Source organism: Chiloscyllium plagiosum, chromosome 13, assembly GCF_004010195.1.
Source record: "Chiloscyllium plagiosum isolate BGI_BamShark_2017 chromosome 13, ASM401019v2, whole genome shotgun sequence".
Lineage (NCBI taxonomy): Eukaryota > Metazoa > Chordata > Chondrichthyes > Orectolobiformes > Hemiscylliidae > Chiloscyllium > Chiloscyllium plagiosum.
The window spans coordinates 27,087,013-27,103,285 of NC_057722.1; the positions used below are offsets into that span (position 1 = coordinate 27,087,013).

At 40.2% G+C, this 16,273-nt stretch overlaps 1 protein-coding gene across 3 annotated transcripts in view; it reads left to right on the forward strand.

The window, feature by feature from the left end:
* The window catches only part of LOC122555874 (guanylate cyclase soluble subunit beta-2-like), a 75,217-nt gene that overhangs the window by 17,451 nt on the left and 41,493 nt on the right, over positions 1–16,273 (forward strand). For all 3 annotated transcript variants that reach the window (XM_043702099.1, XM_043702097.1, XM_043702098.1), the window contains exons 5-6: positions 1,743–1,842; positions 15,213–15,433. In XM_043702099.1, the coding sequence (XP_043558034.1) occupies positions 1,743–1,842; positions 15,213–15,433 (321 nt within the window). The remainder of the gene's footprint in view (positions 1–1,742; positions 1,843–15,212; positions 15,434–16,273) is intronic.

Genomic DNA, 16,273 nt, shown 5'->3' on the forward strand with positions numbered 1-16,273 from the left:
ACACCCACCTCCCACACCACTCCCCAGCCACATCACCCAGCTCTCGCTTCACCCACCTGTCACATCACCCACGTGCCACATCACCCACCTGTCACATCACCCACCCATCACATCACCCACCTGCCACTTCGCCCACCTGCCACTTCACCCACCTGCCACATCACCCACCATCACATCACCCATCTGCCACATCACCCACCTGCTCCCTCACCCACCTGCTCCCTCACCTATCTTCCACCTCACCATTTACCAGCTCACCAATTTGTCACCAACCGTCTCACCTACCTAACACCGTATACACTGGTTACCTCGCCTACCAACAGCCTCCCCATCTAACACCTCAATCACACTCACCTCTTACCTCATCCACCCTTCACACATCCAGTTAACTCACTCACTTATCCATTTTGTCTCACCTACCTAACACCGTATACACTGGTTACCTCGCCTACCAACAGCCTCCCCATCTAACACCTCAATCACACTCACCTCTTACCTCATCCACCCTTCACACATCCAGTTAACTCACTCACTTATCCATTTTATCACCCTGCCTTTTCACTCATTCATCCACTCACTCATGCACTATCATTCACACATTTAAATGTGGCATACAACAGCTGGTACCTAAAAAAGGATTGAGGTCTTTCTCTTCCCCAAGTCTACTCTGCTCTAGAAGGACTCCCTGAATCCAGTGATGATTTATGCTGCTCAAAAGGTTTAGCCAAGCTTCGCAAACAGCACCTCATTTTACACTTGGGAACTTTACAGCCTTCATTCAATATTACATATTACAATTATAAATCAGAATATTGCAACACAACCATTTATGTTGTTTTTAATTGGACTCTCATTAAAAGTAACTCTTCTGTCATCAATTTCTCTTGCTTTCCAACATATCATAGACATTCCTTTTGTCTCTTTTCCCCAACACCCCTTCCTCAAAACCGATTCCATTTCTATCTCTTCCCAATTCTGATGAAAGATAATCAACCCGAACCATTAACTTTGTTTGTCTTTCCACAGATGTTGCTGAGTTTGCTGAATACTTCTAGCTTTTTCAGTTTTTATTTCTGACTTTCAGCATATTCAGATTCCTTGTTACTGAAACTAACCAGTGCTCCTTACTGGTCAATGACATGGTTTCATTGGTAAAACTAGCAGTGTATCTGTGCATATTTGAGAATACTAAACCCCAGTTCTTTCTAACCAATATTGAAGTTCTTTAGAATTAGGTAGGTAAGATGTGGCTCTGTTAAAATATTGTGTGCATTACGTATTGGGTAAAGAAATGTTATGTGGGTGTTTGCTCAGTAGCTTGGCTTGGATCCTCCTAGGCATGGCAATAGAATTCTACACATGCCATAGCTGACTGATCAAAAAAACCTGAGTGTTTTATATCCAGGCAACTGGATAAACATAATATTTCTTGTCATTTACTGATTATAAGGGAAAATATTTGATGCAGCCCTCCTCTCTGTGTACTGCAAGTCCATATGACACCCCCATACACAATTTCCCATCATATGGTAACAAGGAACAGTGTGTTAAAACTTTGTCCCAAAATGTAAGTAAAACAAAGCATATTTAAAAAAGGTCTTAATTGGTAAACTAAACAAAAGCTATCTTAAAAGCCAAATTGTTATTACCTTTAGTAAGATGGATAGACTGATTATAGTATTATATTAACCAATGCAATCCAACAAAAGGTTCAATTTTAGTATTTTATTCACATTATGCAGGAGATGAATGCACCATCCTTCAGGGTGGAAAAAAACGAAGACAATTCTATGCTACTGCACTATTATTCTGACAGGAGAGGACTGTGTCACATTGTCCCTGGTAAGAATGCTCAGATAAGATTACTTTTATACTTTTGGATATTTGTAATCCCTAAGCACAGTGAGAGGTATTGGCAGAGGACAGAAAACTGTAAGGAATTTGCCATTGTTTACAATGGGAGTTAGGGACAAATCAGGAAATTACAGGCCTGTCAACTTAAAATTGCTAGTAGACAGATGATCAAAAGAAATTCTGAGTGATTGTATAAATTGTCATTAAATAAGACACATAGTTTAGCTTAAGGCAGTGAGCATGGATTATGATGAAACATGATTGAACGTTTTGGGATGGTAATACGAAGTGTCAATGAGGGTAGTATGCTTCATATCGTATATATATGGCTTTTAACAAAGGCCCTCCCTTACAGACTATCTAGAAACATAAGTGTCCATGGGATTCAAGGACAAGTGGCATGTTAGATCCAAAGTTGGCTCAGAAGATGGAAGCAAAGGCTAGTAGTGGTCAGGTGTTTTTGTGCCTGACAGACTGTTTCCCAAGTAGTTATGCTGAACTCAATTGGAGATGTTGTTCATGTTGTATGACAAAAGATTTAGATGTAAATATAAGGGGATTTATTAAGTATTTTGCAGATGATGAAAATGTTGCTTGCATGTTGATAACATAAAAGAATTCTGAACATTGCAAGGAAAATATCAATTGATTAGTCAGGTGGGCAGTAAAATGGCAAATGGAATTCAATCTGATAAAATCTCGGGTGTGTCATCTTTGGAGGGCAAACAATCTATACTTATATTAATATGGACAAATTTGGTGACCGGAATTGTACCTAGTACTCTATTTGTGACCCAACAAATATTTTATACAGTTTCAACATAGATCCTTTATTCTATGTTTCAACTAATAAACAAAGTATACCTTATCCTTTTTAAACCATTTATTTTCCTGACCTACTACCTGAAGGGATGTGTGGTCATACCTTCCAGGTCCCCTCTGTTCCTGAACTTTTCAGTATATTACTGTTTATTATAAATTCCCTTGTCTTGGTATGATATTCACATTCATATAACATAGTTAATTCAATAGTATATCAGTATGCTGTGGTTATACTGTTAAGCCACCTTATTGTTGGTATGAAATGCTTTTGATTTATACTCACGCAAAATCTAAGTACAATTAATGGAAACTATTTGTTCTGTGTATTTCATCCTTTCATTCAAAACTGTAATACTGTATAAGATGCAAGAACATTCAGGGCATTGTATTAGTTGCTTCGCTGTGAAGTGTTTCCTTAATATGTTTGTGACTAATAATCATTAATTAACTTGAAGCAAAGCTCAAAGTTGTGACCTCCTTTCAAGGCTCAGGCATGCAGGTTTTTCTCACCATTGCTCTTAAAGCAATCCCATCTCATTAAGGATTACACCAATAGACTTTCTCTATCATATGTGTTGTTTGTGTCCACTGGTACTATCTGAGATGCTTTGGGTGGATTCACTGCTACCAATTCTTAGTGGTATTTGTCTAAGTTGCTGATATCATATGGCAAAGTATATCAATAAGAAGTCTATTGCTGAATCTTTATAAACAGTTTAAGTTCATTATATTGTAGTTGATAACTCATTGCATTACCTCTGAGATACATAGTAGTCTCTTGTGAGAGTTCAGGCTAGACTTAAGGGTAAATAAACATTACAATAAACAACATAGAACCAAGAAGTTAGATTGGTCTTTCAACTTAGAACAACTGGTACTGAGAGCTGGTTAGCTTCTACCTGGAGAAGTTCTTTATACTCTGTTGGATGGAGGGTACCTCAAGATATCAGCCAACACTTGTAGGTACTAACAGCCCATTCAATACTCTAAGCCACATTCAGTGTCAATATGATTGGTAATTCGAATTGAATGAAGCTTTGAATGGTGCACTCTGATCAAAGCACTATGCAGCTTTAGTATGGTAACTTTAAAAATGTGGAGAAAGTGAGGACTGCAGATGCTGGAGAAGAGGCAAAAGGTGTGGTGCTGGAAAAGCACAGCCAGTCAGGCAGCATCCGAGGAGCAGGAGAGTTGACGTTTCGAGCAAAAGCTCTTCATCGAAATGTCCGCCCTCCTAATCCTCGGATGCTGCCTGACCAGCTGTGTTTTTCCCAGCACCACACCTTTTAACTTTAAGAATGTGCTGGATCATGCTGGCAGTGTAGCTGGACATTCAGTTTGTCTTTGTAGTGTTCTTGATTTCCACAAAGCAATGAATTGGGGGCAAGGTCATCATCGAGTTTCTGTATTTCTAGATCCCTATCTGCTTTTCCTTCATGAGTAGTATCAAACTAACTAAACAAATATTTGCCCCATTTATTTTTTTCCCAATGTCAATACCTGCACTTAATTTTATCAGTCATGATTATTCACATTTGTAAATATGTGCCTGTTTTTCTTGGTCATCGCTGACCTTGAAGAAAGCTATCCAGAAGGATTTAATACTCTATGTGGCATGATTTGCTCCTTCTGTAATATTTGTTTGAATCTGGCTGCAAATCAGAGCGAGGTGGGTGGTGGAGGGGGCTCCAGCTGGAGACTAAACAGGGTAAGCACCCAATCTTATTGTTGTCACAAACAGCAAATCAGGAAGTGGAATGTCATGATTAGTTTTTACTTTTAAATACATTTTACAAAAAGCAAAATGGAGGAGTCTTACATACTCACAGGATTAAGGCAGAGTCTGAAATATCACAAACAAACTCAAAAGAGAAGAAAGAGTATTATCCTGTTCCTGAGGTGAGAGGACCAGGATGAAAAGACATATGGCTTTGCCAGGACAGCCATCTTCCTGATAATGCAAGGTCTCTGTTGATTGCATGCATGTGGCTCTACAGCATAGAACGTCCCTCCCCTTCTCCATTTGAGCATCTGGAGTGGAGAGTGCTGCATTTATGACTGCAGTTCCTGGCAATCATAGATTGAGTAAGCTCACCGGGCGCCAGGCCACGTGTCATTTTTGTGACCTGGAGGAAATGGTTTTTCATATATACATAGACTGTTTCTGTTTGCAGCCTCTTGTTAATTTTTTTTGAAGGACTTGCTCCTTAAATTTTGATTGCACTTCAGTCCCACTCTCTTGATCTACAAGCACCCAGTGCAGGGCAAGGTGGACAAGTCGGGGGGGGCCTTCTTGTGGGTTGCTCCACGGCCCTGGTCAAGGTGGCAATCACCAGGTCCAGGCAGCAGGCCAAGGAGGGGCTCATTGTCCCTGACTGTCTGCCCCTCTTTCGCAGTTACATCCATGCTCGATGTCCCTGGAGAGGGAGCATGCATGCAGTTCTCACTAGCACATAGCGGCCTCTAGAGTCCGATGGGCACCACAGGAACTGGGGTGTTTTATCAACTTTGCTTCAACAATGTTATTTTACTTTAGTAAGTTTATGCTTCATTCTATAAGTTTCTGTTTGATTGTTAATTTGTGTTTTATTTCAATACAGTGCTCCAGCTGTGACTGTTTCAACTATTTTTTCAACTTTCTGTTTCAATAAAAAAGTTAAGGAGGCTTTAGTCTGTGCTGCTCCCTGTCCCAGGAGTGTTTGATGGGGATGGTGTCATGGGAACTTTCTTTCAGTTTAAAAGATTCACGGGAGCTTTGCTTTCCAGTTACTTATAGTTTAAAAGTAGAGAGAACTTTGCTCTGTACCTAATCCTGTACTGTCCCTGTCCTATGAGTGTTTAATGCGGACAGAGTTGAGGGAGCTCTACTCAAAAGAAAGGCTGTTTTACTTTCAAGTTAAAAAAAAGTAGAGGGACCTTTTGTCTGTATCTAACCCAATGCCTGTTCTGGGAGTGTTTGATGGGTACAGTGTGGAGAAAGGCTTACTCTGTATATAACCCTGCACTGTCCTGTCCTGGAAGTGCTTATTGGACACAGAATCAAGGGGGCATGACTTACAGTTTTAAAAAGAGTAAAAGGTACTTTATTTTCAGTTTACAGGAGTGGACTATCAATGAGGAGAACTTCAGAACTAGAGGTAACACCCTCTCCAAAGTGCATATAGTGTCCAACCACACCAAAACCAAGTAAATCCCCAATACTCTGCCAGCAGTATGTGGCTTTATCCTACAATAATCCATATACCAACCATTTTTGTTCCTCCAAGATGCAATCCAGATGGTTGCCCAGTGTCAAGAGCAACGTGCTTTGGACAAAGCTCATGATTCCATTCCATTCCATTCCATCAAGTCACTATTTAGGATCAGAAAGTCTTTAATGAAAGTTATGGAGTCACTGGCAACACCATGGGTAAATGGACACAGCAAGAGGAATCTCTTTGGAGACTTCTGATTAATTATAATGACTATCTGCACTCCCAACATAGAAATATCATTATACCTGTGAGCAGCTCAAATGGGAATTCATGAAATCTTTCACATGCCCCAGCCCAATCAGAGGACTCCTTCTTCGTATGAGAATATTGACTTATCACATTGGTCACATTGACAAAATTTTCTGAAGTCTGAGTACCTCTGTTTAGGTCCAACTAGGAAAACACCTTATTTGTTGACAGCTTTTAGAGTACCTCATCTACAGTCAATGTTGGAGCGGCGTTCTCTAAACACTGACTTGTTCACTTGTCTCATGTTGATACATTGTCTTATGTCTCAATTTGGCTTGAGTGCTATATTACCACCTGATATATTGGACCTTCTATTCTTTCTCAATGTTTCAGGGATTACTGCCACCTTGCCCTCTGGAGGATCTAAGCTTGTTCACTTGGTTTCAGTTTCATCCAGCATTCCCTGAAGCTGAATTGTCTGCATACAAGTTCATTGATTGGAATTTGGGAAGGGTTGGTTGGCTGCATGGCTGGTTTGTGCTGCTAGAGGATGCTAACAGCATAGAATCAATTCTAACACTGTCTGAGGTCACCACAAAGATCCTGCCTTCTCAACCTTGCCCCTTGCCTGAGACATGATGACCCTCAGGTCAAATTCACTACAACCCATCTCTCTAATGAGAAGTGGACCCATGATCTCTGGGATTGCAGTGACTACAATTGTAATTGACCTCAGAAGAGGCTATGGCTGAGTGGTAATATCACTAGACTGTTAACCCAGTGACCCAGGCAGCATTCTGGAGACCTAGGTTCAAATCCCAATATGGTAAATTATAGAATTTGAATTCAATAAAAACTTGGCATTAAGAGTCTGATGATGATTGTGGAATATTTTTCTATTGTTAGGAAAATCCTATCTGGTGCCCTTGAGGGAAGGAAACTGCCATTCTTACCTGCTCTGGCCCACATGTGACTCCAGACCCACAGCAATGTGGTTGACTCTTAACTGCTCTCTAGGCGATAGGAGGGGGGATTGCCCAGCCAGTGATGCTCCCATCCAGTAAATGAATAAAAAAAACCCTCCTCAGATTCAATCTAAGTCACGACTCTCAAGCTTTTCACCAAGATTAATACATCTGTTGACTGGCAACTTTGTACAAGTTAATAATACAATCATCTCTATAACTAGGCTAAATTGATGTTTGATGCAATTTAGTGACAAGTTACAGAACAGTTTCTGTCTGATTCATCTGCTGGAAAGACATTTTGCTGGAATGTTTCATTTTAATCCACCACACCAAGATTACTTTATCCAGCCACAGCTTTGTCATAACCATCCCGTTCTATTGCTCTGTTAATTGTTGTGAAGGTCTCTCATCAACGCCACAGTATCACAGAGTACCAATATCCTCTGATGTGCTTGCTGCACTATTGCTGCCCCATCAGGTCACAGGCATTTGCTATCTACATAGGCATTGAATTCCTCCAATCACACAACCCATTGCATGCTCACTTGGCTTGCTTTGTAGCAACTAGATTTACACCTCTAAAACTGGAAAATGCTAATTCGCCAATACTTCAAAGGTTCAGCATCCTAATTCAATATTGTCAGTTTTTATAATAAAGACACTCAATGAGACTGAGGTTTATCTTGGTTAACTGGGTGTTAACAGCCACATTGCCTTCTCAGATGCAGCCTTCGAAATTGTGCTATCTGACCTGATGTGAAGAAGACTTGAGCATTCACTCGGTCTCCCTGCAGACCTGCTGAGTTGTTAGACTTTGGGGGTTTACGACCACAGTTACATAAATATAGGCAGTCAGCCATTTGCAAGGAATTTTCATGTAGTTTAACAAGTGTTAAGAAGCAGCAATTATATATACAGTTCATTATTTAATTAGACAAAGGAAGGAAATATATGACCTGTGACATGCAAATACTTTACCAAGCCCAAAGTTGTTCTTTAGAATAGTGAGGCAGAAGTGACGGACACCTACAGTCCGGAGTAGTGGGGTATTTGTTCCTATGGCTTTGCTTCTTCCATCGTGTCTTTGATGATAATACTCTTTATTCTTCCCTTCATCAGATGTAGGGAAACTCCTGGTCTTCTCCCAAGAAGATGATGTCTCATGACCCTGGCTCCTCTCTTCCTGACTTCCCCCTTCCCCCTTCCCCCACTTCATAAGCCTTTTGTGGGGGTTGTCAATCTATTTTATGTCAAACATTTGTCTGAATTATTTCGGGCAAAGCCCATGGACAGCTACTCATGATGTCAGGATGACCATTATCCCCTTGCCACCTTATGTTGCCATTCTTTCTACAATCAAAATGTCCTGTTTTCCCAAATATTGCACTGATATTAAGGTGCCCGATAAATTTTGATGCAATTTCAATGGAATGTTGCAAATTTGGTAATCCTGGTGATTCTAGTGATCATTCCTGTATTTTATGTTCTTATATACTAGAAACTTGTTTAAGTTTGGAAGAGGCTAGTTGCGATTGTAACAGCAATTAAATAATACCTCATGCAATATAGGAAATATGAAACAAATTTGGCTTTAAAGCAACCCCAATTTCCAGCAGAGGTACATTACCCTTTCTGATTTACAGCCAACATGAATTCTTGTTGCGAATTCTATCACCCCACAATGTGTTGTTGTGAAGGAGAAGAATTTTAGTGGTTTCCCCATCGAACGATTTGCACATGGAGGATCTGTAAACTCTTCGGGTGGCCTTCCCATCCTCCCTCTGCCTGTCATATATGTGATGTAGATGAAACATAAGGTGAATCCCGTATACCCTCATCACCCTCAATCCATAGGATGGCATTGAGTAGCCAATTGGCCTCAAGGTCAACTTTCCATCCAGACTCAATTTTGAATCTGGCATAAGGAGTTTAGGGGCACGGATGAATCTGAAGTCCAGTTAGTTGTCCTGCCTGGGCATAAAGTGCTTAGGTAAAGGGAATTTGTCTCCTGCAAAGGCCTTTCCAAATTGGACTCCTCCCCGAAGTTTGCCACAATGGGTGCTTGGAACCCCACTCAAGCATTTCAGTCAAGACCTTGTGCCTCCCCCTCCCCCTCCCCCAACACCCCTGGCAGCTCTCTGACGTGGGACTTCTGCCTGACTAAAGGATGGAATTCCTGTCTTCAGCCAATTAACACTCTATGGAGTATTTAATGGGAGAGGGATATCACTATCCCAGTGGCAAGATGGGAAACTCCACCCCCACAAAACTCTTCTATTCAATAATGTATTTATGCCCTACCTTTTGGGCCATTCAATATCGAAGAGTGTGACATTTGTTCATCATTTTAAACACTTTTATCTAATTATGAAGGGAAGATTTCTGTCTCAGTGATGACCAGAATATTAGTTTAATTCGTTCTCCAGGTTGCAGGCAGACTTCCTTTCTGATTATGGGCAAGAAAAAAAGAATCAAATGAGGTACTTTTTAAAAAATAGGATGCTACCACTGCAGGTCTCTTTTTTTTGCTAGAAATTCCTGTTTGATTGAATGCATCCCAGAAACATTTGGGGAATAGTCATCTTGGGATGTAGAGGAAAACAGTCAAGTGTGGGTTGGCAATCTGTTTGCATTTCCCATAATTTTCTTTACATTGACTCATTTTGTTTTGCTGTCCAAGACAAATTGGTGCTTTTTTAGGTTTAACTCTCCACTCCACTGCACTCCACTCCACACCTTTTGTACCGATAAAGCTTGGAAATCAATTAATTGATGAGTATAACATTCATGCCTTTGTGTCCCTCTTGATTAAAAGCAGTATGTGCAGAAATCTAGATTGCTGTCAAATTACAGATGTGGGTTGAAGTTAAAGGAAACATTCACTTATGATTGTGTGCAGTAAACTGTTCAATGCTTTTGGCTATAGTTTGGGAAAACAGATTGATAATATCCTGCACACGTTAAGATGTTATTTGCACTTGACCTTTAGGAGACAGATTTTCAACTTGTCAATCCAAGTGAAAACTGGCTTGTGCTGATTGACAGCCCATCGCACTTGGTTTTTATCTGCATTGACTTCAAGTTGTAAATCTAATCAGTGCAGTTGATATTTGAAGTTCTCACAATGCAAAAATGAATACAGGTGCTTCAGCTTCATTTTGGCAGTAAGTAGGAAAAATATTCTGTAAAGTTCCCTTATTAAAACAAAGCAATTATAAACACATTTATAAGGAAAGTCTGCATTCAAAATTTGATGATAATGTTAAAATAATAAACCAAGTTGGGGAAACTGCTGCAAAATATTTGTAATGAAAGCCAAGTGATATTGCTGTTAAGGTTGTTAATCATGTTTAAATAAGGGAGATTTGCATGAACAAGCAACAATACTTTGAGTCCTTGAAATTACATGATGCAAATATATTATGTTGTGCAATTTGTTTGTCTATTATAGTAATAGAGGGATTTAAAATAAATGAGTTAATGCATCTGTTCATTCATCAGACAAATCAATTGCATATGAATGTGTTAATTGCATTCTAATTTTAAGCGCCAAATGTTCCAATAAGAGTTAATACTTTGGGTTTTCAGGAGAGCAGGAGAAAGAAGGGGGTGGTGCAATGCTGAAAAAATGATTAAGAGAAAAAGTAGTGATAACCTTCTTGACATTTTATTTTCTATTGAGTCCATATAGCTTCTGGCAAACAAAAATCAACCATTGCTCAAATAACTTATTGATAAAAGCATTCCATACTAAGTGAAATAATAGGTACAGACACTTTGAATATATTTCAATTAACCTCATTGCTACTGTTTGATGTTTCATATAAAGGGTTTTGATTTCAAAGCAAAAATTAAGATCTTATTGATTAACAAGAAAATCAAGATGCAGAATGTTTTGAAGTATTTAAAATAGCCATTGCAGATATTTTTCAAGACTAACAATTTATATATACTGGAGGAAGCAGTTGCCTACTGGTCTTATCAATGGATTGTTAAGCCAGAGACCCAGGCAATGTTCTGGGGACCTGGGTTCAAATCCTGCTGTGGCAATTCATGGAATTTGAATTCAATAAAAATCTGGAATTAACAGTCTAATCATGACTATGGAATCTGTTGTCAGTTGTCTGGTTCACTAATGTCCTTCAAGAAAGGAAACTACCATCCTTACTTGATCTGGCCTATATGTGACTCCAGACCCAAAGCAATATAGTTGACTCGTAACTGCCCTCTGAGCAATTAGGGATGGGCACTGAATACTGGTACAGCCAGTGACACCCTCATCCTGTGAATGAATCAAAAAATAGATATAATATAAATGTAAATGTTTTCCTTTGCAATATAGCCATACAGTACAAGAACATAAGGAATTATGAAAGGTCATTTAATCCATTAAAGTGCATCTCTCCAATCTATTAATTCTCCCAAATTGTTTTTCTTTTCCAGACCCACTGCAATGTGGTTGACTCTTAACGGCCCTCTGAGCAATTAGAAATGGGCCATAAATGCTGACCTAGCCACAGGGCTTACATCCTCCGACTGAATTAGACAAAAGTTGTGAATCACCACAATTTGCTGCCACTACATGTTCATTTCGCATTGGAATTAAGAGCAGGAGGAGGCCATTTGGTTCATTAGACTTGCCAAAGAAATTTGAATCAAGTAATTTACAGAGTAAATGCTCTTTAGCAGTGTTCACAATATTTACTCAAACTCTCTTGTTCAGAAAATGAAACTAAAAGTGCAAAGACTCATCTTTCATGGTGTAAGATGTGGTTAAAAATGTATAAATTTTCTGTTATTCTTTTCATTCCTGTCTCAATTTCCTCATCCTCACTCAATTTTTATTTCTTCTTGTCTCTTTGTTTCGCTTTCTGCACCCGATTTAGCATTGAATTTACTCATAGACTCATGAGAGCAGATAGAGGCCATTTGGTCCATAGGGCCACAACTGTCCCCCTGAAGAGCACCCCAACCACGAGTAATAGGAATATGAGTTCCCTGATTGGGGTTGTTAATCTAGTTGAGTTGGGGAGTCCCGGCTGACGTAAAAGGATGAATGTGAGGGATACTGGGCTGTCTGAATGTCTGACTCAGTGAGAGGCAATGCTCTTGTCAAATGTTATGATTTTGTAAATAAAGGGTGAATGGTAATGGGATGCCGGCCTCTGAAAAGTTATTTCAGTGGTACCAAGAGTAAAGCACGCTGAAGAAATGTGCAGCAGCAGCTGATTTGAAGTTGGAAGTAAACATTTTCTTACATCATGTCTTTTGAAAAGCTTGACTCCTGCAACCCTGCTGTCAAGGACTGGGCCCAGTATGTGGAAAGAATGGATTATTTATTTCCTGGCACACAATATTGTGGCAGATGAAAAACAATGAGTACTTCTGCTGATAGCCTGTGGAGCTGCAGCTTTTTCTGTCATTTGGAGCATAACATTTCCTGAGGCGCCAGATATTAAAAACTTTTCGGGTACTGAGAAACCAACTCATGGGACAAGATGGCATATTGTTATGAGGAGCAAGAGTGATTGTCCTGAGTAAAGGTTGCTGTCAAATACTGGATGAACTCTAGCAGGGCCATCCAGGGGTCTCCAATAATGAAGATGTTAATGAGGAGTTATCTCAGGTGGCCAGGCTTGGACAGACACATAGCTATACTGGAATGCCAACAAGGACAGATATTACCACTAGCAGCTTCCCCACATCCTTGGGAATGGTCGGGTAAACCTTGGATTCCATTACATTTTAATCATGCGTATCCTTTCTTTGGTTCAATATTTTTAGTCATTATGGATGCCCACTCAAATTAGTTGGACATGCATAGAATCCATTTGTCAAACACTGGAGCAATGATAGAAAATTTGTGCACATCATTTGTGAAAAATGGAGACCCAGAGGTATTGGTCACATATAATGGGCCATCATTTACCATCAGGCGATTTGGTTATTTCTTAAAGTTGAATGGGATTCAGCATATTAGGACAATTCCTTACCACCCTTCAACTTAATGGCCTGGTAGAAAAAGCAGTCCAAACTGTGAAGGCTGATTGAAGAAACAGCATATAGCCTCACTAGAGACCAAGTTGTCACAGTTCTTGTTTGATTAGAGGACAACACCACATGCAACTACAGGGATAGCACTGGCAGAGTTGCTAATGGGGAGAACACTGTACACCAGGCTCAGTCTGAGCTTCCCGGACCTTGGGGAGTGGGGGGGCAGTGAAATGGCATCGGGAACTTCAATGCCAAACCTGAGACTCCACCAAGTGAGAGTGAGAGTTTGATACAGGGGACAAAGTTTGATGCAAGAAACATAGAAATGGCCCTGCATGGGTAAGAGGCATAGTCAGGACCAGTGACTTATAAATTAAAGGTAGGTGGGACAGTCCTGAATAAGCATATGGACCGTTTGAAAGCTGCAAATTTGTGGACTGTGTGGGAGCAAAACTTACCCTAACTCTCAGCAATTCTTTAGAGACCTGTCGATTCACCCTCTCGGTCAAACATTGTTGAATCCTCTGAATCAGAGATGTACATGATGGAAGTAGCTGTCTCAATGTTTCTGCCTCTGAAGGAAGCGAGCGAAAGTCAATTGAGGTGCTCCAGGTACAAGAGAGGAGCTCCTATTCATTACACACCTCCTAAACCAGATTCCAAGTTGGAGGAACCTGACCTGGTGTTAGAATGCTCCAGGTAGCACTCAAAGGAATAATACCATCCTGTCTCCATGGACTCAGAGGAGAAGAGATATAAAGATTATAATGAGGTCCTCCAGCTGGATGTCATGGAATACGAGTTCCCCAATTCAGGCTGTTAATCTGGTCCAATCAGAAAGACCTGGCTGACATAATAAGGATGAGTGTCAGGGATATTGGGCCTCTGAATGCCTGACTCAGTGGGAGGCAGTGATGTTGTCAAAGCCTATGTGTTTGTAAATAAAGGATGATTGGTGATGGGATGCTGGCCTCACACTCACACCTCCAGCAACTTTACCAGCAAAACATTCTTGTTTTGAAGTGTCCAGGAACATGGTTAAGGTCTCAGAAAATTCTGCATTAATGAAAATTGAATTGAAACCAAATGTGGGATTTGTGATCATGGAATACATTTCAACTTCCTGCTCAAGATGTTTATGAAACCATTGCTTTATAAAATGGCATTTGACTGCCACCCTAAGCAGCAAGAGGAACACATGGCTGAATATACTCTCTAAAATTTTTATTTTCACTTTACTGATGTTAGCCTCCTGCGAGATCTGACCATTCCATTCCAGAGACATAGGTCTGGATTTTTATCCCTGTGGTAGATAGTCAGAGTTGGGAAATTTCCCAGAAAGAGCAAGGAGGCAGCGAAAAGGGCTGGCAAGTCCTGAGGTGGGTTGTTTGAAAGGTCTGTCTTGGTGCTCTGGGAGTTATTCCCAGTTATACCGAAAATAATAAGCTCCTGTAGTCCTCACTACCAATACACCCCAGGCATCATGCATGCAACCGCATGCCACAAGCCCACACCCTATGGCCCTTATACTCTCTATACCAAGCTATACTCCTCAGTCAACCTTCAAGGCCCCTCATACCTTACATGTCAACCTATGGCACTTTCACCATATATTCTGCACAGGACAAATAACGAATCTATGAAAATCGAGCCAACAATGACTGTCATGTTGGAATTTCAATCTATGCATTCCCTAGGTTACTGTGCATATTTTCATTAACTGCCAAAGCAAATAAATGTGCAGTCATTCATTCTGTAAATCACGAGGTCCAAAATCCTGGAACTCCCTTCCTAACAGCACCATGAGGTAACTACATCATAAAGACCACAGCTGTTAAAGAAGACAACTCAATGGCACCCTCTCTGGGGTAATTAGGGATGGCCAATAAATGTTGCCAGCAATGTTCACCTTCCGAGATTGGATTAAAAAAAACTGAAGCTTGGTTTATGTAATTTATGATTAAAATACTTGCACCATGTTTATTAGTTGTTGCATTGTGCAGTACAGCTTGTACGCACTGTCATTATTTTTTTAAATGTTTCTTTTTCAATTTAAGAAGGAAATTTGTTATATTTGACATTTTTAATAAAACTTCTCAAAGTTCATTACCAATCCATTTATCTTTGTTAGGCATACTTGGTGCAGTGGCCCTGGATTTTTTTAACAGTGAAATCACGATGGATATTGTGAGTCAGATGGAAGAGGAAGAACGAACGGGTAAAAAGGAACATGTTGTTTTCCTGGTAACTCAGAAACCAGCATATTCACATAAACGACGCAGCAGGTTATCTGCGAAGCCACAGTATCTGTCTGATACACGCAAGCAAAGTGAAAAACAGTTAAATAAACTGGTATGTTGCAAAATTGAAATTTTGTTGCTATTATTGTAATTGATTAAAAAAAAGTGATGAGTTCAAAGACTCTACATTGAGCCCTTCTGCTTCCACCTGTTGCTGGTTGGGAACGTCATCCACTTAGGGCAAGCTCCATGTATACCCAGTGTACCTCTCCAGCACCTCTCTTGACTCCCTCCCTGTCTTTGTGCTGTTGGTCTGTTTATATGACGTCCAGGCTTGAATGAACCACAATTTCTTCCAATTGAGAAAAAGCCATTTACCCCCATCACAAACCTCAGGCATTTGTAATCAGTTTGTTCCCTCTTGCCATCCAATGTTTTAGGTTGAACCAGAATGCTCACAAAGCCATTTGGTCTTTAGTGAATTTTCAACCCCGAGAAGTCCTCAGATACAAGGAAGACCTAATTGCATTTTAGGAGTGTGATTTGCTTTACCTCTATTTCTCTTGCTGACACCTTAGTCTATATCTTTATAACCCTAAGGTTCAACTATTTCTCATACTTCATGCTCAGTTGATTCAGAATTATGCTCCCTGTATCCCAATTCTCCCACCCAATTTTGTCAGTAATTCCTTTTTCCTACTAACCTATATGGATTCCCAATTCCTCAATGGTTCCATTTATAATTAGAACATAGAAAAGTACAGCACAGAACAGGCCCTTTGGCCCACGATGTTGTGCCGAGGTTTAATCCTAAGTTGTCATCATTTTCATCATTACGACTTCCCACCTCTGAAATCCCATCCAGCCCTACAATGCCATTTCTGAACTCATTGGTGCTGTCACTCAGCTATCATTTGTATATGTGCCACTAACATCCCCACCTTCCGATCCG